This window comes from Ambystoma mexicanum, chromosome 3p, assembly GCF_040938575.1.
Source record: "Ambystoma mexicanum isolate Mex_15411 chromosome 3p, UKY_AmexF1_1, whole genome shotgun sequence".
NCBI lineage: Eukaryota > Metazoa > Chordata > Amphibia > Caudata > Ambystomatidae > Ambystoma > Ambystoma mexicanum.
In genome coordinates this window covers 214,891,702-214,912,181 of record NC_090925.1, presented here as the reverse complement: position 1 = coordinate 214,912,181, position 20,480 = coordinate 214,891,702, and the positions used below count along the sequence as shown (strand labels likewise).

The 20,480-nt window shown below is 46.2% G+C and overlaps 1 protein-coding gene across 2 annotated transcripts in view; it reads left to right on the top strand.

The window, feature by feature from the left end:
* NOP2 (NOP2 nucleolar protein) overlaps positions 1 to 20,480 on the top strand; it is a 385,194-nt gene that overhangs the window by 146,743 nt on the left and 217,971 nt on the right. For both annotated transcript variants that reach the window (XM_069650683.1, XM_069650682.1), the window contains exon 6: positions 3,215 to 3,279. In XM_069650683.1, the coding sequence (XP_069506784.1) occupies positions 3,215 to 3,279 (65 nt within the window). The remainder of the gene's footprint in view (positions 1 to 3,214; positions 3,280 to 20,480) is intronic.

Genomic DNA, 20,480 nt, shown 5'->3' with positions numbered 1-20,480 from the left:
GATAAAACACATATTAATTTATTTCACAGTCAGTTAGAAAACATTCACTAAAAGGAGGCAATCAATATCACACGGAAATATACTACAATAATTCACACTATCAGATTCTGAGGCATTTAAACTACTTTGAATGAGGAGCAAAATGGCATAAGTTAATAAAACGAATAATAGTTCCTCTTACAGTGCAAATAGTTGAAGTTCACCAGCGGTTCCAATGCAATAGATGGGCCAAAGTGAATGGGCTAGAGTCTTGTATAAGAAAAACGGTTCTGGTAGTTTAAACAGAAAAGTCTTTGCCACGGGTTCTCAGAAGTAGTTCATAGAAGAAATGTTTGTATGTCGGGTCACAAGCTGACTAGGCCTGTAAATTGCCAAAATTTCACATACTTTCGCAGTGAGAGGTATGTTTAGATTGAAGAAAAAGATGAAGCTTGAAGACTTCTGTTCCTGCAGATCTTGCTGTTCCTGAGCCTCAGTCGTGGGGACAAGAGGGAGGACGGCGGGACTCCTGCACTGCACGGGGACTGGTCGCAAAGCTGGCAAATCTTCTATTCCGGTAGCTGTCGTCAATCACACAAACTGGTGTCCTTCTCCCTGGCTATTCGGTTTCCTGCAGCACGCTGAGGAAAATACAAACGGCTCCGAGAATGGTGTCTTGGTGGCTTATGAGTTGATTGATCCCACCAACTCAAAGGGAGAAGTCGTCCTTGAAGGGTTTCTCTGTCGAGATGAACTTGGCGATTCGTACATGCAGCAGGGCTTCACTGGGCAAACCAAGGGTTCAGGAGTTGCAGCAGCTGTCATCTTCCAGCTAGTCTTCGGTTCTTTCGTTCGAGTGGTCGACTCTGCCTTTCAATCCAAGAGACTCGCCTTATAAGCAGTTTTCCCCCATTCATTCCAGCCTAGCTGCCACTCACCCAGCAGGATGGCTGTCCTTGCCGGGCAGTCAGCCAGCCAATCGCGCCAGAATGCATTTGGGTCTCCTAGGAGACTAAGCACAGGGAGTTTTTGGGCACCACCCTCCCTTCCTGCCCACCCCAGACACTCGGGCGCCAGAGGCGATCTTCAGTCCTTAAGCCCGCCAAAGGCGTAGGAACAAAGGGACCAAATCTGGTTTGGCGCGCAGAGACAAACTCTAGAAGGACCTTTCCAAAAAGAAATGGCAAATGAAGAAGATTGGGACCTGTTTAAACAAAGGGGGCTCAGACGCCATCTTGAAAAAACGGATCCCGTGATTTTTAGCTACCAGTTTTCGTGGTTGGGAAAAATCATGGTAGTTCGTTGTATAACCACTGCCACCAGCCTTTTCGATAGGAAAGGGTAGCATTTGACTGATGAATGAGTTTTTAGACATAGGGGATACTAGGTAACCCCTCCAGCACTCTATTGGAAGATAGTGTGTGCTGGGTCTAGGAATTTAAAAAGACTGGCAAAGTCAATTTAACTTTTTACAACGAACTACCATGAATTTTCCCGAGCGCCAGTAGCGTTAAATCGCGGGAGCCATGTTTTTCAAGATGGCGTCTGAGCGCCCTTTGTTTAAACAGGTCCCGGTCTTCTCGCCATTTCTTTGTGGAAAGGTCCTGCTAGAGTTTTGCTCTACGTGCCCAAACCAGGTTTGGTCTTTGTTCATTTGCCTTTGGCGGGCTTCAGGACTGAAGACCGCCAGTGTGTCTGGGGTGACCAGGAAGTGAGGGAGGTGCCCAAAACTCCCTGTGCTTAGTCTCCTAGGAGACCCAAATGCACTTTGTGGTGATTGGCCGGGTGGCTGTCCTTGCCGGACAACCACCCTGCTGGGTGAGTGACAGCTAGGCTGGAATGAATTGGAGAGAACTGAATAAAAGGCGAGTCTCTTGGCTTGGAAAGCAGAGTCGACCACTGCACGAAGGAACCGAAGAAGAGCTCGAAGAGGAGGCCTGCTGCAAACCCTGGACCGTTGGTTTGCCTGCTGAAGCCCTGCTGCAGTGCCTACTTGGAAGTTCTAATCGACAGAGAAGCCCCTTCAAGGACAACTTCTCCCTTTTTAGTTGGTGGGACCAATCAACTCAACAGTAAGCCACTTGATCTTGGAGTGGTTGAATTGCCTCAGGGTGCTGCAGAAAACCATATAAACAGGGAGAGGAACACCAGTTTGTGTGCTTTTCTCACAGGAACCGAAATCGAAGTTTGCCAAGTGCCAGCCTTTGACCAGTCGCAGTGCAGGAGTCCCCCGACGTCCTCCCTCTTGTCCCCACGACTGAGGCTCAGGAACAGCGAGATCCGCAGGAACTGCCAGGAACAGAAGTCATCAGCTGCATGTTTTTCTTCATTTGTAAGGTACTGTGAAACAAGACTGAGAGAACTTACCTCTCACAATCAAAGTGCTTGAAACTTTTGCTACTTGCGGCCTAATCAGTTTGTGACCCAACATATGATTCTTCTTTTTACACAGTTTCTGAGAACTTTTACAGAGACTTTACTGTTTACTTACCAGCACCGTTTTATCCTATCTAAGACTTTAGCCCATTGACTTTGGCCTAGCCAATTGAATTGACTCTTCTTGTGAACTCAAAGTATCTGCACTGTCTAAGAATAAGTGTAATCTTTTTATGTTCTGATAACCTATGCCTTTTTCCTCCTCCTTCAAAGTAGTCTGAATGCCTCAGTACAGTACTGAAGTATATTTGTGTATAATATTTAACTGCCTCCTTCTAGGGAATGTTTTATAACTGGTTGTTGAATACATTAATAAGCGTTTAACCAAGAAACCTTGAGTGTAAGTTTATTTGAACACCTGTGATTTTAGACCTCTGTGTAACATCATTACTGCTCACATTCTCCTCTTGAGATAAGCTTGGCTGCTCAGCTCTGCTACCAAAAACTGTAGTACAAACTTATACTAGTTGGTTTGCTTACACCTGTAGTCTTAGTTGTGTGTAGTGGTCCCAAAGGGTACTGCATACAAACTCTGCCTAACAGTGTTTTTAAATTGTATTTTCAATATTCCGAATTTGTTTTTGAACAGCCTGCTTTGTTGCAATTTACTATCTGTATATATGTATGTATGTGTGTGTATGTGTGTGTATATATATATATATATATATATATATATATATATATATACATACACACACACACACACTGCCTTAGCTATTGCATCTTGTTAAGTCTGTGTCTTTGTGCAGAGTTGCGTGGCATTTCTCTGACAGTCCGTTCCTTTTCTCTTGGTTTCTAGCTTCTTCCCATCGAGAGAGCAGCACGAAAACTGAAACGCCTGCAGGACAAGGAGCGCCAGGAGAGGTTTGTCACAAGACATCCTTTATTGTAATTGTTTATTTATAGTGCTTACACAGGTCCAGTGCTTCAAAGCACTTCAGTGTTAGTTACGACCCAGCTAGGGCTGGGGGACAGAAAAAAAAGTGGGTCGGGGGGGGGGGGGGGGGGTTAGTGGCGGGCAGGCAAAAGGACAGATGAGCTTACTAGTCCTAGTACATTTAGGTATCGGATGCGTACAGATGGGGTGCGAGGGAGAGTGGGTGAGGTGAACAACCAGTTCCAACAACAGGGCCGTCGGTTAAGTGCAGAGAGGTTGTCTCGCTCATAGAGTGTAAGCAGAAAGTGCAGTAATTCTGAACATATTGTAGTGGTCTGGAGGTAAGTGTAAACACCAAAGACTGGGGAAAGGGGGTGGGGTGGCCTGGAACCTGGAAGGCTCTGGAGGGGAACCAGGCAACCAGTCAGCAAGAGGTCCTTGATGGTTTTGGAGGGGCAGGGGTCCACTTGTTTGGAAGAGGCTTTCATAGACCGGACTAGTCTAGAGACCTCATTGGTGTGACTGGGGAGATGGAGGAGAGAAGAGCGGGAAGGGTGGAGACAACCAAAGGCGGCACAATAGATGTTGATGCAGGAAGAGGATCAGGGCGTCGGCGGAAGATGTCCTGTGTTTTGGTGGTGAAATGTGCGGCCAGGGCTGAGCAAAGGGCCTGTGTGGGTGCAGTGGGAATGCGGCTGCAGTAGGGTTGGCCAGCTTCCTGCAGACTTAAAAAAGTTTGGCCATGTTGGTAGATACTGCGGAGATGCAGGCTTGAATGTAGAGGTAATGCAGTGTCTATATTGCCTTTTGAAGAAGGCGGGAGACCAGTAAGTCAGAGGGTGCACCTGAAGATACCCATTTCTGTTTTGCTGCTCTGCACTTGTGTTTAAGGGCAGCCAGATAGGAGTCGTATCAAGAGTTGAATTAGAAATGGCTGTATCAGGATGGGAGTCAACCGCAGGAGTAGGAGGGGAGTAGGTGGAGGCAAAGGCAGCCACTGACACTCTTCCTGGGTCTGATGGCCTTGAAGGCAGGAGGTGGTGTAGGGTGTGCCATTGCAAAAGGAGAAGAGAGCTTCAAGTGAGACGAGAGTAGAGAATGATCAGTCCATGAGATTGGGGTAATGAGAGGAATAGAGCGTGGGGATGTCTGAGGCGATGAGAGCATCCAAGGTGTGGCCAGCAGTGTGCGTTGGACCAGAGTGTAGAATGGAAAGAGCAAGGGAGTCACACAGGTTGCGGAAAGGTCCTGAGGAGCCCGGAGAGTCAAGATGGATATTAAGATTTCCAGCAGGATGAGTTGGGAAGGGGAGAGGAGAGAAGAGGCCAGGTCAGCCCATTCTGAGAGGGAGGGTGGACTGAGAGAGAGAGAACACACCTGAGTGGGAATAATAGAAACATGGATCGGGAAAGATCAAGGCTACTACACCTCCTGGCTTGTTGGGCCTGGGCGCAGAGAGGATCTTGTAGCCTTTAGGGAGAAGTGTCAAAACTCGTGACATAGCTGTCCTTAATGTCTCAGTAAGAGCAAGAACATCAAGGTCCAGGTGTTCGAGGAGGTGGAAGATGTTGAAGGAGCGTTTGATAGCAGAGCAAGAGTTTAGTGTGACAACATGGTGTATGTTGCCACATTTGAAGGACTCATGGGGGAGGGGTACAGATGGCTTTGGGGTTCAGCACTCTTAAGCGGCAAGAGTGCCTGAGAGATAGAGGTGGGGAGCCAAGGACGTCATTAAGGAGGGTGCATGGAAGGGAGCCAGGATAGTGGAAGATGGCAAGGGAGCCAGTATGGGATGGGTCGCAGGAGGCAAGAGGGCTCCCGATGGGTGGGAGGGGGCTGACTAGGTTGTCAGTGTAATGAGTAGGCAAGGGAGCCTGTACAGTTGAAAGTGACAAGGGGGAGTTGTGAGGGATGTAGTGAGGATAGTAGGTGGTAAGGAGGTGTAAGTGAGAGACCCCCAGCTATATATTAAATGTGTTCAATAAGAACACATCCCCGTAGGGAATGAGAACAGGAACAAGTGCTGGTGGCATAGAAAGGTTTTTTATCTAAAATAGGGCAAGCAGCATCGACTCTGCTCACGCGGAGAGCGCTCTGCAGAAAACATGTTACAATTTACTTTTATACATGAATATCGTCATCAAGTTGTGGGAAGGCCTAGGGGGCACATGATTTCTTGGGATTGGCTAAGGGTGGAGACCTATAGGTGCCATAGGGTCGGGGGTACTTGGTTGGTTGCCGGCACGTGGTGATCTGACGTGTCCGGGGTCAGTCGGTCAGCTGGGCTCATCAGGTTGGCATGTAGAGCTGTTACTTTGCGCTGGTTCTTCTGTTACACTAACTGTTGACATTTGCCCTTGTGGCCACACACTCCCATTCATTCAATACCATTAGCTGTTTGACCTGTGAACTCAAAGACTTGTATCTCAAACTCTTGTGAAACCATAGTTCAAAAACAGGTTATTTATTACTGGCTATAGATTAGGCTTCGACCATTAAATACTGCACTCGACCTGTTTAGATGGCTCAGGATGTACTGCCTGAGGGGCAGAGCTCATGGGGGTCATTGTATGGTCTGGGATGTCCTGCCTGATAACAACAAAGAGGACTCTATAAATATACGGCTGAAATGACTGTGTCACAAGAGGCACATATCATCGTGGGCATACACTTCATTTTGAGGGTTTAGTGATCAAATGTCTAGACATTAACTCTCTGCTAACCTATCCTAACTGTATTATGGGCAAAAAGAAAATTGAAACCCCTTTGTAGTATGGCTCCTTGTTGCACAAAGAAATAAGGCCTTTAGAACGCAATTTTACCTGCAGGCTTTTTCCACGTGGCTTACTGTGTTGCACTCAAGTCATACTGATTTTAAGCATACTATATTTTCCATGTGGCTATAAACCTTTATAATAACAAATGGGAAACAAAAAAAACCTCATGAAGAAATAAAACGTGTACTTGAATCAATGTTCATCGTTCATAAAAAGGTAGTTCATAGCTCTGGGTCTGTGTATACATCCATAGCTGGGACTGTGGTTTGTCGTGAGTGATTAGCTGCTGTGTTATGTTTACACAACATTTGTACATGTATTTACATTTGACCTTATAAAAATGAGGTAGCTTCGTGTTGACGTGTACAGCATTATGATTATGCATTACGTTGTTGCAATCTATGTCTGAGTATTTCTATATCATAGGTTAACATGCATCATGCTTTTCATCGTTAAGGTCTAGCATTAGAACTTCTAGTTACACGTTATATTATTCGTTCATATACACATTGGCCCATCATTAGGTTTATATAATCCCACATGCAAAAGGCACGTTGGCTCTGTCTATATCAGAGCGTATATAAATAGACTCAAGGGTCACTTCTTAGCCGTTGACTCTATCCTAAGGGGCATGGGGATTATGTTCTTTATGGCCAGGGTCTGTGGGGTGTGGGGCAGGTTTATAGAGACAGATAGCTGTTGCTCTGCCCCCTGCTCTGGGCTGTATCTGGATCAATGAATTAAGACCGAAGGCAAAAGATAGTGTGGATCTTGTTGCATTCTTGCAGCCCAGCCTTCTCATGGGAACTGAACAACTGCAGAGATGGCAAAACGGGAGGAGGTGGGGGGAGGAACTCTCTTGCTGTGCGCGCCCGGTTGCGAGAGCTGCAGGCCTGCGTTGGAACCTCACGGCTGTCTTAGCATTACAAAATGGAGTCGGTGACTTACAAAATGGGGTCTTATTCACCTCTGGTCTTACACTGTTATGAGGGGTGTTACAAGGGGGCGGGGGGGCCACAGTTCCTAGGGGTATTCCCGCACGACTGCTCCAGGGCCCTGCACCCAGAGCAGCCGTGACTGGGCCTACCCAGGGAGTGTAGGAATGGGGGGGTTTGAAATGCCCCCTCCTGCCACTCAAAAGCCAAGGTGGACATAATTGACAGGGGAGCCTGGATGCCCATAGAAGTAGGTGGCTAGGGAGCCAGTGAGAAGAAAGAAGGAAAGTTGATAAGGCGAGCGAGGAAGTAGCCCATCAGAAAGTAAGAGGTTGGGTTGAGGCCCTTGTACCAGGATGGTACCATTCCGATAGACATTTATGATGGCCCTCGAGATGGCACCCACTGGAGGGCCTCCCAGTGGGTGCCACCATTTATGTGAAGAACAGTAAGGAGAGAGCAGAGCGGCCATATGGTGAGTCCAATGTTTGGAGAAGGAATGAAGGAGGATGTCAGTGAGTCTGGCAGAAGCACTGACAGAGGTCAGCGATAGGAAGGCCTAGGTTGGAGGCCAGTATGTCCTCCTTGAGTTTCTTCCGGACAGACTTAATGAGAGGTGAAGGATAGGAGATGGAGAAGCAGTTGGTGGAGGTAGACAGTTCCATAGTGAGGGGCACAGAGTGTGGTACACTTAACCAGGCAGAGCAGTTGAGGGTACGTGGGAGGAGGTAGGCAGAAAGGGAGCAAACGCACAGGGAGAGACGTAGAGGATAGGTAAAAAATGGGAGATGACGAGGGTAAGGGAACAGATAATAGACCAGACAGAGGGAGTAACCAGTTGGCCCATTTCCAGTTAAAAAGCAGGATGTGAATTTTGGGGAGAATTCTCATTTCTGTGCTAATTCCCTTCAACCTTGGAGACCCCCAGCTCTTTTGCTGGACTTCTACCTTGGAGTAAATGAGACCTTTTTTCACTCTCATGTATTTATCTGATTTTGACTGTTTCATTGTTTTTGGAGTCTAACTCATAGGCATCTCCTTTTTGTATTGACACACAGCATCTCCAGTGTAGTGTCACTGAGAAATGCAAAGGATTTCTCATAAGATTTAAACACTTTCTCTTGGGTGAACTACTGTTCCCCGGAGTAGTAAAGTGAAATTGACTTTACTAACCTTTCTCCTGTGTTGGTCCAGAACACCCCATTTTATGTGGAGTACTGGGAGGGGGGGGTTACTTAGTTGTAACGTTGTTTGTTACCCTTGCTACATTTAATGGCTGGTGGCAGTGGTTTAATTTTTCTACTATTGTGGGTTTTTACCGCCGGCTGAATAATCAGCTGCAGTATAGCACCCATGGGTGACCATTGTGTCAAAATGGTCCCGGTCTTTTTTCACCATTTGTTGTTTGTGAGGTCTTTCTTGGGATTTACTCTGCACGCCAAACCAGGTTTAACCCTTTTGTTCGCTTTTGCCTTTGGCAGGCTTCAGTACTGAAACGCGCCGCTGACAAGGGAGGTTCCCGAAACTCCCTGTCCTTTGTCTCCCTGATTACCTGAATGCACCCAGTGCTGATTGGCTGGCTGGCTGACTGTCCTTACAGGACAGCCATCCTGCTGTGAGTGACAGCTAGGCTGTGCATTAATGGGAGAAACCTGCGTAAAAGGTGAGGTTTCTTGGACTGAAGGCAGAGTCCACCACAGCACGATTTCTTCATCAGATGTTTCGTCAAGGAAAGCTTGCTGCATCCTCATGGACTGTTGAACTGCCCGGTGAAGCCCTGCTGCAGTGCTGAAGCTCCAATTCCAAATCGACTAGAGAAGCCCCGGAACGGACGACTTCTTCCCTTGGGTTGGTGGGACCAATTAACCCCAAGACTAACTTTGTTGGAGTACCTTGCCCAACTGGTTGTACTTCTTTGCTGCCGCGGAAACGGATTCCAGGGTTCGAGAACTCTGTACTATAGTTCATCATCTTTAAGCCGGACCTGAGCTCCAGGAAGATCATGAGGACCCTCCCGAAGCAGGACGACTCAAGCTCAAGTTACCAGAGTGCTGTGGTGAAGGAAGCCCATCAAGAGTCCAGATCCGTAGTGGTGCCATTTGCCGGTAGCTGAAACCACAAAGTGCTGCTGATTTGGTAAGGGCATGTAGCTGCCTCCGACCTTCAAACTACAGTGCCGGAGTCCTCCAGACATCCTCCTCTTGTCCCCATGACTGAGGCCCAGGAACCCAGGATCTGCATCCTCCAACCAGGACAGCAGCCAGCTGAATCCTCGTCTTCAAATCTAAGGTACTGTGCTGATTAAGGTGTACTTACCTCTTTTGTCTGTAGCTTGCATTATCTCACTGGATACTTGCAGTGGCTGCTTTTTGCAGAGCAGATCTCAGCTCTACCCTTCACAAGCCTAACAGCATTTGGCCCAACAGTGATTTTCCACAAACTCTAACTTTGTGCAAGTCTTTTGTGCTATCTACAGAAGTGCCTCAGCTCCATAGACATTGTTCAGATTGACTTTGGCAGTCCTGGCTCCCTGCAGACTCTTCTAACCCATTGACTTTGGTTTCAACTGTCCCTCATAGTTGGTACATTGGTTTAACTAAGTATTGCTGGGAAAGGTTTCATGTAGACGTCATTGGGGGCTTTAAACGTGCTCACATGCTCTGAGCACTTCTTCATTTCCTTCCATTAACCTTTTCTTTTTCTACACCCTGAGAATTTTACCAAATGCAAAGTGATATAAAAATGCCATTACTATCCTAGTTAAGTCGCCTCGGTGTAGGAAGTGTGTATGAAGCATATCTAAAGAGTATCCACTTGCTTGACTTGATTCTGAGAAAGTATTGAGGTGTATTTTTATTGTTTCATTTTGCCCTTTTTAAAGAAGGCTTACTTAAAACTGCCGTTAAATCAAGAATTATTTTACTAGAAAACCTTGAGTATAAGTGTTATTTGGCTACTTGTATTTGTGGATTTCAATGTTACAGCTCTACAGGTCACATTTACCCCTCTAGAGATAATTCTAGCTGCTCAGTCACTCTACCAACTTGTGTAGTGCAGACCTCTATACCAATAGGTGGGTTACCAATACCAAGAGGACAAGGTTGGTGTAGTCTCCCTCGGGGTTATTATATCCAAATCTTGCCTAACAGTGAACATCGCTAAAACTGTTTTAAGCAGCAGCAAAACAATCAGAATGTGAGCATAGCTAAATTCGAATCGTTTTTATTTGGTTAACAAGTAACCTTTAACAAAGAAAGAATAAAAAGATACATACAGCAATTAATTTAAAATGCACATTAAAAGAAGCTATTCATAAAAGAGAGTAAAAAACTTTAGAATCAGAAAGAAAGCAAAATTATATAGAGCTAACCAATCTATGCAAGAAAGGGCATAATCCAAATGCCCATCCATTATGTCAAGCACTTTGCCCTTTCACATACATCTAAAACTTCCTTTAAGAAGTGAATCGCAGTAGTCATCTATTTATTATGGCCAAAGGAATTCATAATATATTTCCATACTCTACCAGTCTCAACCTGAGCATAGGGTTGGATTAAGTGACCAAAGTATGACATTCCCCTCGCCTCTATTGATTTACAATGTAACAATATATGGTGTAGCGTCTCCACCTCCTCGTTTGAGCAAAATGTACATATTCTCAGCTCCATGCCCTCAGAATTTCATTTGTATGCGCAAGTTTAGTGTTAATCTCAGCCTAGTTGGCCGCTGCAATGCACTGGGAGACCTAGGCAGATATTCTGGGCAGATTCCGACTGGTCTGACGTCCATCAGCAAGTCAGGAGACAGATGGAAGGTTCTGACTTTGCTGATTGTGTCGATCCAGACCTACTCCTTGAGTCTCCTTTTCGTTTCACTTGAATTATAGCATAACATGTCTTTCGAGATGTCATGTCTTTTGCAGAGCAGATCACTCTATTTCCCAATTTTCTAAGGCAACCCAAGATTTGTTTGGGTATTAGTTTACCAGCCACCAGATTGACCCCTCCTTGGCACTAAATGTATTTTTTTTTTTTTGTTGCAGTGAGAGGTTCTTCCGATAAAGATGAAATGTTGAAAACAATCCTAACTCATAACAGATTACTGCCACCGGAACACCATTTGATACATGCAAGACGTTAGGCAAGATTTGATGGTTACCCTGGAGGATGTTGGGCAAGATTGTATGTAGTAACCCTGTGGGAGGGCACACCAGCCTTGTCCTCTTGACAATAGGTAACCCAACCTTTGGTATAGGCCTGTACTACACAAGTTGGTAGAGTGATTGAGCAGCCAGGCTTATCTCAAGAGGGGTCAATGTGAGCTGTAGGATTGTAAATAAGCCTTCTTTAGAAAGGAGCAATAAGTAACACTTAAATATACTTCATAAACACTCTTTCAGTTCTGTTGAGTAAGTAGATACCCTTTTGGGATGGCAGACAGATACTTCTAAATCCTGAGGTGACATCAATTACTAGGACACTGGGGACATTAATGTATCACTTTTAAAAGGTAATAATGAAGTTATGACAAAACGGAAAGGTTTGGGAACGAAACAACGGTTAACAAGTTTCCCAAAACTGTTAAGCACTTTAGAATCCCTCAATGAAATATAGATTAACCCTTTCCCAGCTATGCAAGTTATGTATGTATGACTTTTTGGAGTGATGGTTAAACACAAAGTCGGAGCGTAAGAAGAGTCTTCAGGGAGCCAGGATAGCCATTGTCAATTGAGCAAAGTCTAGGGGAGCTGAGGCACTTCTTGAATGTAATGGAGAATTCTCAGAAATGTGCTAATTCCCCTCTACCTTAGTGACCCCAGCACATTTGTTGGACTCTTGGACGTTTTAATTTTGAACCTGGAGAGAGAGACCTTTTTGCACTATGTCATGATTTTTTGTGTGATTTGAACTCCCTGGAGTCTGACAAACTTTATAGGCATCTTTTTGAATTGTCGCACAGCACCTTCAGTGCAGTGACACAGGGAAGTCTTTAAGATTTCCCAAGGTTTTAATACCTTACTCTTGGATTAACTACTGTTTCCAAGAGCAGTAAAGTGAAATTGACTTTACCGTACATAGTGTGTGCTGGGTCCAGAAAGTTACTATCTTACAATAGGGTGCTGGAGGGGTTACTTAGTAGCCCCGTTGTCTAGCCTCTCATGTAACATTTTGTATGGTACTCTTTACACAATTAATGGCTGGTGGCAGTGGAGACTTTTTACTACTAAAAAAGAGGGAATGCGCAAAAATAGCCAAGTAGGAACACTGCGCTTGCAAAATAAGATAAGCACTCGAAAGGCAGCAGGTGACTGGGAGGTGTGTGTACGTTGCCCAAGTACTCCATGATAATAGAAGAATAGAGAACGTTTTCCAGTCTCACTGCGCCAATACAAAGAGTTTCAAGACACTGCTTAAATTGCAGATTTATTGAATGAACCAGTGTACAGCCTGGCACGTGTTTCGAGCAATATTTGATCTTCCTCTGAGGCTTGTGTCTTAGGGGATTCTGATGCAGTCGATCCCAAGTTAGAATGGATTGGCTTTTTATAAAATTTTCGCAGTTGGGGCAAAATATTATTTGGGATCCGGACCTGTCTTGAAACTCTTTGTATTGGCGCAGTGAGACTGGAAAACGTTCTCTACTTTTTACAACTGTTATGTTTTTACCACAGACTGCATTTGCAGCCACAGTAAAGGACCCATCGGTGCCATTTTTGTCAAAATGGCCCCGGTCTTTTTTTTTTGCTGTTTCTTGTTGTTTTGGTCCTTCTTGAGATTTACTCTACGCGCCAAACCAGGTATGATATCTTTGTTTTGCCTTTGGCGGGATTCACGAGCAACGCCTGACTCAGGCTCCAGTATGTCTGGCAGGGGCAGGAAGTGAGGGATGTGCCCACAACTCCCTGTGCTTAGTCTCCTAGGAGACAGGAATGCACTCCTAGATGATTGGCCGCTGGCTGTCCGGTAAGGACAGCCACCCCGCTGGGTGACTGACAGCTAATCTGGAATTAATAGGAATGAGCTGCATAAAAGGTGAGGCTTTTGGCTTGGAAGTCAGTCGACCACTGGACGAAGGAATCCGAAGAAGAACTTGAAGAGGACGCCTGCTGCAACTCCTGGACCGTTGGTTTGCCCGGTGAAGCCCTGCTTCTGTGCTGATGCTCCAAATTCGTATCGACAGAGAAGCCCTGCAAAGATGACTTTTCCCCTTAGATTGGTGGGACCAATCAAGGTAAGCCACCTGGACATCCTTCTTGGAGCTGGTTGAATTTCCTTTGCAGTCGCTGCAGAAACCGAATAACCAGGGAGAGGAACACCAGTTTGTGTGCGTTGCTTTGAAGTTTGCCAAGAGCTCCAGGAAGATCCTCCGGACTCCCAGGAAGCAGGACTGACCGAGCCTGAGCCACCTCAACAGAGAAGTAAGGAAAGTCCGCCAGAAACTGCAGTGTTGCTGTTTGCGGTAGTCTGGAGAAGCTGAAACACTGAAGTGCCAATTGTTTGAAAGTTTGCAAGTTGTGGTCGGTGACTGTCCCGTTGTGGTGCAGGAGTCCCCAGAAGTCTCTCTCTTGTCCCCACGACTGAGGCCCAGGAACAACAGGATCTGCAGAGCTGCACAGGAACAGAGGTCATCGGCTACATCTTTTCTTCAAACCTAAAGGTACTGTAAAGTCTGAGAGAACTTACCTCTCATTGTAGATTTGCTTGCTCATCTACTTCACAAGTCTCCCTGCTTGTGGCCCTACATTTGATTCTTCTTTTTCACCAAGACTTCTAAAAACATTGTGCAAAGACTTTTACTCACCTTCAAGAAGTGCTTCAGTCCACATAGACTTTTGCCCATTGACATTGGCTCAGCCTGGTTCCCTGAATGACTCTTCTCTCCTCTGTTGTTGTGTTGCACCTATCCTTCCAGGAAGGGGTTAGCTTACTTTGCATTGGGGGGGGGGGTCCAAATGTATTTGCCTGCTTAAAGAATATTTGGCACCTGGGAGTGTAGGAACTGTCTGTGTGACATCCCCAAAGGGTCTGTACTAATTCTGAGAAACCTTACGAGTGTGTATTTCTGAAGTGTTGAATTTTATATTGTTCCTTCTGAAGAAGGCTTGTTTGAATGACTGGTAAATTAATAATTGTTTTTATCAAGAAACCTTGAGTATCGGTGTTTGTTTGAATACTGGTCACTGTGAACCTCTCTGTAACTGCATTCATGCTCACATTGACCCCTCTTGAGATAAGCCTGGCTGCTCAGCCACACTACCAACCTGTGCAGTTCAGACTTGTACCAAAGGGTGGGTCTCTATTGCCAGGAGGCTGAGGTGGTTGTAGTGCACCCAGTGGGTACTACCCCAAATCTCTATCGAATATTGAAGATGGCACACAAGTCTTGCACAGTGTTAAAGAGGATTTTGTTGTAAAAAGAATCACTGTTGGACCACAAGCTTGGAGGCTTGTGAAGGGCAAAGCTGCAAGAGGCAGCAACTGCAGGTCTCCAGTGCGAGCTAAGAAGCTACACACAAGAGGTAAGTAAGCATCCTCCGCCAGGACAGAAAGCTTACTAAAGGTGGAGGTGTTGCAGTCATATCCAGGGATGAGCTCCCTGTCAGGATATGCAACCACACATGGGGAAGGTAACACAGACGACCTCTCTGCCAACTATCCCTTTCCCCCAACTGCTCTATTACTATTCACATCATATACAGGCCCCCCCGGCACAGCCCTGACTTCCAAGGGCATCTCCTCCATGTCCTAAGCAACACTCTAAAAAACTCTACCAAAATTATCTTACTCACTAACCTCAACCTCTGTCTCACCGACTCTATAGATAAAGCCTCAGCCCTTGCCAGGGAACTCAGACATTGGGTTCATACAAAATGTCACCCCGTCTATGCACTCTAAAGGGCTGCACCCTTGATTGGGTAGCAGATCACAACTGCTCCTCCACCATTATCTCCAATATGGCATACCCCTGGACAGACCACAGATGCATCCAATTCTCCATTCCCACCAAACTCACCCCTAAACCTCTTTTATGCCCCCCCAGCTATGCTTAGAAGCTCCAAAAAACGTATGACCAACAACCTTCTCCCCCTCCTAGATGTCAAGGAACTAAACCCCCACCCCCCTCGCCAATGACCCCAACACCCTTGAGATATATATGCTCTTGCTCTCTCCAAAGCCGTTAACACCATAGCTCTGATTGAAGCTAAAAAGAAAAATAAATCCATGAAAACCAACTCCTGGTTTACAGATGACCTACTAATCCTCCACTCAAACAAACTCACTGCCTTAACCAACTGGCAGTCCAACCCCTGTAACCACACCAATGAAGAATTCAAAAGAATCTCAATGCAATATAAAAAAGCGATTCTCCACGCCAAGTCCAATGCCATAAATCTCCGGATCTCCAAAGCCAACTCCAAGTCTAAGGAGCTGTTCTCCATCTTCAAAGACCTTACCACTCCGCCCACCAGCCCCGATGAAATCATCAAAGATGAAGAGTGGTGTGCCAGTATTCAGGAAGCATTTCTAAACAAAATCACTCTTCTCCAAGATAAAACACAAACTCAACGTAATGCCCTTCCCAAGCCCGACTCTCCTGCCACACCCACCTCCACCTCGCTCAAGCCTCACCCACCCCTCTTCTCCTTCAGAGATGTCTCAGAATCGGAAGTCACAGCTCTCCTCCAACGCCTCAAACCATCCACATGTAAAGAAGACCTTTGTCCGCCCAACATCATCAAAGACTGCGCCGACTCCCTGGCCCCCCCTCATCACCGCAGTCATCAATGCATCATTTACCTCGGGTACCGTCCCGTCTAGTCTAAAAAAAAAAAAAGCCCTCCCTTGACCCCTCTTCCCCAAATAACTACCGCCCTATCACCACCGTCCCATTCCTGCTCAAGATCCTAGATAAAGCTGCCCACAACAAGATCTAGCATTACCTTGAAACCAACTCCATCTTCGGAAAAAGACCATCCGGATTCCGTAAAGGCCATGGCACTGAAACTGCCCTCTTGGACTTAAAAAAACCAAATAACCAAAATAATGGACAGAAGTAAACCAGCCCTCTTACTGCTACTGGACTCGTCAGCCGCATTTGACCTCACTGATCAAAAAACTCACCTCCCACCTCACCAATGCAGCCCACTTTTCCAACCGGGCCTCTTCATGGATAATTCCCTTTCCTAGAAGGTAGAGCCATGAAAGTCTTCTCAAACCTGGCCAACGCCGCTCCCTCCACCATCCACTGCGGTGTTCTCCAAGGATCATGCACTGCACCTACCCTCTACAACCTGTTTACCAAACCCTTCTTTGACAAACTGGACTCCCTCGGCATCGCCTAAACCAACTATGCCGATGATACCCAAGTCGTCCTCCCTCTCACTGGCTTGTATGACCATGACTCTGCAGCCCTTCATCCAAGTGTTGATGGCTGTCGATGGCCTCTGCCTCAACTGAGACAAAACTGAGATCATTCTCATTGGTCCCCAGGAAATACTGCACAAACTCAAACAAAAATACGGTAACTTCATCATAGACAACACCACCATCCCTGTCTCCTTCTCAGTCAAGACCCTTGGGGTCCATATAGACGCCACTTTGTCCATGAACAAACGGGTCAGTGCCATTGCCTCCGCCTCTGCCCACAGCACTAAACTAATAAACACCATCAAACCATTCCTCTCCAACCAAAACTGCCTCTCTATCGCCCGAGCTACCGTTGGTGCCAAGTTAATTACTGTAACGTTCTCCTTGCAGGCACCTCAGCCAAAAACCTAAACCGCCTCCAAATAGTCCAGAATAACTCGCTCCGAGCAGCAGTTAAAATCCCCAAAAGAGATCACATCACACAAGCCAGACGAGATGCCCACTGGCTTCCGGTTAAAGAAAGAATTACATTCAAGACTTTTACCCTATCTCATAAATGTATCAGCCTTTCTGCCCCCTCATAGCTATCTGAAACCGTCAGCAGAGACACCTCCACGCGCCCTAGAAGAACGCACCACACCAACCAACTGCGCATACCACCCATCAAAAGGGCTAAAGCAGGGGGTATAGGCTTTCCTCACATAGTCCCTAAACTCTGGAATTCCCTACCCAACGCCCTCCGTGCTGAAACTTCCCTCGCTACATTCTGAAAAAACCTCAAAACCACACTATTCAACGGACACTCACACTGCTGCATGCTGTACTCTGTACTCCCCATGTTTTGGTTGCAACCAAGTATGTATAGCCTAACAGCAGACGTCTTGCAATTAAGCCTGTTTTTGCTTGTCTCTGTAACAGTTATGTTAAATGTTAAAGATATTTGTACCGCCCACCGTCCCCAACGGAGTTGGTCTCCAGGCGCTCTGGCGGATCTGCAAATGAGAAGGTGGGATGGTTTAGTAAGTGAAGCGGGAGTAGGATAGTGAGAGGAGTGGTGTTCTGTTGGCAGCTTCAACTTGGTATACACCGGGTGCTGAGCTTTGGTTTGAGTATCGGATTGATGTCAGTCCTTGTGTGCTGTTGGTGCGGCTTATGTGTTGTGAAGTGCGTGCGGGTTGTTGTGCGAGAGATGGTTTTGTGAGATTTTTGGGTGAGCTAAGTCTGCAGAAATGCTGAGTTCTTTGTTAGTGGGTTGTATGAAGTATAACATGCTAACATTCAGAACTCTGTCCGAGTGTGGAGCTCACCAATCCTCCCAATCCCATCTGGATGGGTGAAGGGGTTACGCCTGGCAGGGTTTTAGGTTTGTGTCAGGCACTCCCTGTGCTATTCTAACGTGCGCTGTAAGTGTTCTAATTCTGATGCAATGAGTGTTGTGGGTTGGGTTTTAGTAGGTGCAATGCGCTCGCCGTTCTATTCTAGTGAGCTCTGTAGGTGTTCTGATGCTGATGGGTTGGTTACTGTGGGTTAGGTGTCTATTCTCCTCCTTGGGTGTTGGAGCAGGTGTTGTGGTCTCCTCTTACAAACTTACTTTGAGTCTGAAGAAAAGTTTCCAGCTGTCTTCTGTTCCTGGTGTAGTCCTGCAGATCCTGTTTTTCCTGGGCCTCAGGCGTGGGGACGAGAGGGAGGACGTCTGGGGACTCTTGCATTACAGTTTGAAGGTCGGCGGCAGCAATGGGCATACTTCAGATCAGTGTACTTCACGGTTTTAGCTATTCGCAAATGGCACCACCGCATTTCTTGGGCACCCTGTGGACTTTCCTTGCTTCTGGCGTCCAGCACTCTCAGGCCTGGTTAGTCCTGCCTTGAGGGAGTCTTGAAGATCTTCCTGGAGCTCGGGTCCAGCTTAAAGGCGATGCACTCGTCCTGGTGTTCCTGTCCCGTGGCACTCAGTTCCTGCAGCAGCGAAGAAGTACAGCCAGCAGATAGCGTGGTTCCAGGCAAGTTCGTCTTGGAACTGATTGGTCCCACCAACCCAAGGGGAGAGGTCGTCCTTTCCGGGCTTCTCTAGTGGATTTAGAAATTCGGAGCTTCAGCACTGCAGCAGGGCTTCGCCGGGCAAACCAACAGTCCAGGAGGGTGCAGCAAGCTTCTCTTCTAGTTTCATCTTCGGTTCCTTTGTCCAATGGTCAACTCTACCTTCCTTGCAAATACCTTGCCTTTTTATGCAAGTTTCATTCACAGCATAGCTGTCGCACACGCAGCAGGGTGCCGGACAATCACCTTTTTGGTGTATTCCTGTAACCAAGGAGAATCAGCACAGGGAGTTTCGGGGACCGCCCTCGCTTCCTGCCCTGCCAGACACGCTGGAGCCAGAGGCGGGCTTCACCAGTGAATCCTGGCAAAAACAAAACTAACAAAGAGACCAAAACCTGGTTTGGCACGCAGAGTAAATCTCAAGAAGGACCTTTCCAATAAGAAATTGCGAAAAAAAAGATGATTGGGGCCATTTTGACAAAATGGGCACCCACAGGTGCAATACTGCAGCTGCAAGTGCAGCCTGTGGTAAAAACGAACCATGGTAGGAAAAAGTAAACCACTGCAACCAGCCATTAATTGTAGAAAGGGTAACATAAAAATGCCTCATGAGAAGGTAGACAAAGGGAAAACTAACTAACCCCTACAGCACTCTATGTAAGATAGTGTGTGCTGGGTCTACAAAGAGAAAAGGGTAAGTAAAGTAAATTTCACTTTACTACTCTTGTAAAATGTAGTTTATACAAGAGAAAATATTTAAACCTTAGCAGAAATCCAATGGAGAGAGTGGGGAAAAAGGTCTCGCTCTCTCCAGGATACAAATTAAAAGTCCTAAAGTCCAGCAAAAGAGCTGTGGGTCTCTAAGGTAGAAGGGAATTAACACAGAAATGAGAATTCTCCCTAAAAGGGGAGACTACACCAGCCTTGTCATCTTGGTATTGGGTAACACTCCTATTGGTATAGGGCTGTACTGCACAAGTTGGTAGAGTGACTGAGCCGCCAGACTTCTCAAGAGGGGTAAATGTGATCTGTAGAGCTGTAGCATCGAAATTCACAAATACAAATATCCAAATAACACTTAGACTCAAGGTTTCCTAGTAAAATAAGGATTTATTTAACGGCCCGTTTTAAATAAGCCTTCTTTAAAAAGGGCAATGTGCAACAAAAAATGCACTTCAAAATACTTCATCAGAATCAAGTCCAGCAAGTAGATACTCTTTAGAGATGCTTCATACATACGTCCTACAACCTGAGGTGACTTCACTAACTAGGACCGTACTGTCATTTATATCACTTTTTGTACTTTGTAATATTCTGAGGTTGGCAAAGAGGAAAGGTTAATGGAAGGAAAAAGGTAAGGTTAACGGGTTCTTGGAGCATGTGAGTGCTTTAAAATCCCCCAATGGAGTCTAGGCTAAACTTTTCCCAGCTATACAAGTTAAAACTAATGTACCACCTATGAGGGACAGTTAGAACCAAAGTCAATGGGTTATAAGAGTTTGCAGGGAGCCAGGACAGCCAAAGTCAATTTGAACAAGGTCTATGAAGCTGAGGCACTTCTTTAGATAGCATAAAGGTCTTGCACAAAGTTAGAGTTTGTAGAAAATCACTGTTGGGCCACAAGCGGTTAGGCTTGTGGGGGGTAAAGCTGAGACCAGCTCTGCAAAAAAGCCGCTACTGCAAGTCTCCAGTGAGATAATGCAAGCTACAGACAAGAGGTAAGTATCCCTTAGCACATTACCTTAGGTTTGAAGAAGGGGATCCAGCTGGCTTCTGTCCTGTTTGCAGAGATGCAGATCCTGGGTTCCTGGGCCTCAGTCGTGGGGACAAGAGGGAGGACTCCTGCACTGCAATTCGAAGGTCGGCGGCAGCGCTCTTCATATCAGCGGTGTTAGGGCAGTTTTTCTGACGTCCAACTAAGGGCTTAGTAAAAGCCTTCAACTGAGGCAGTACAAGACTCCACTCTATATAAGGCTGTACCACCCGAGTTCATGGTAGAGTAGCCAGAGCAGCCAGGCTTATCTTAGGAGGGAGAGAGGCTGTAGAATCAGTACAAATTAAATTGTAACAC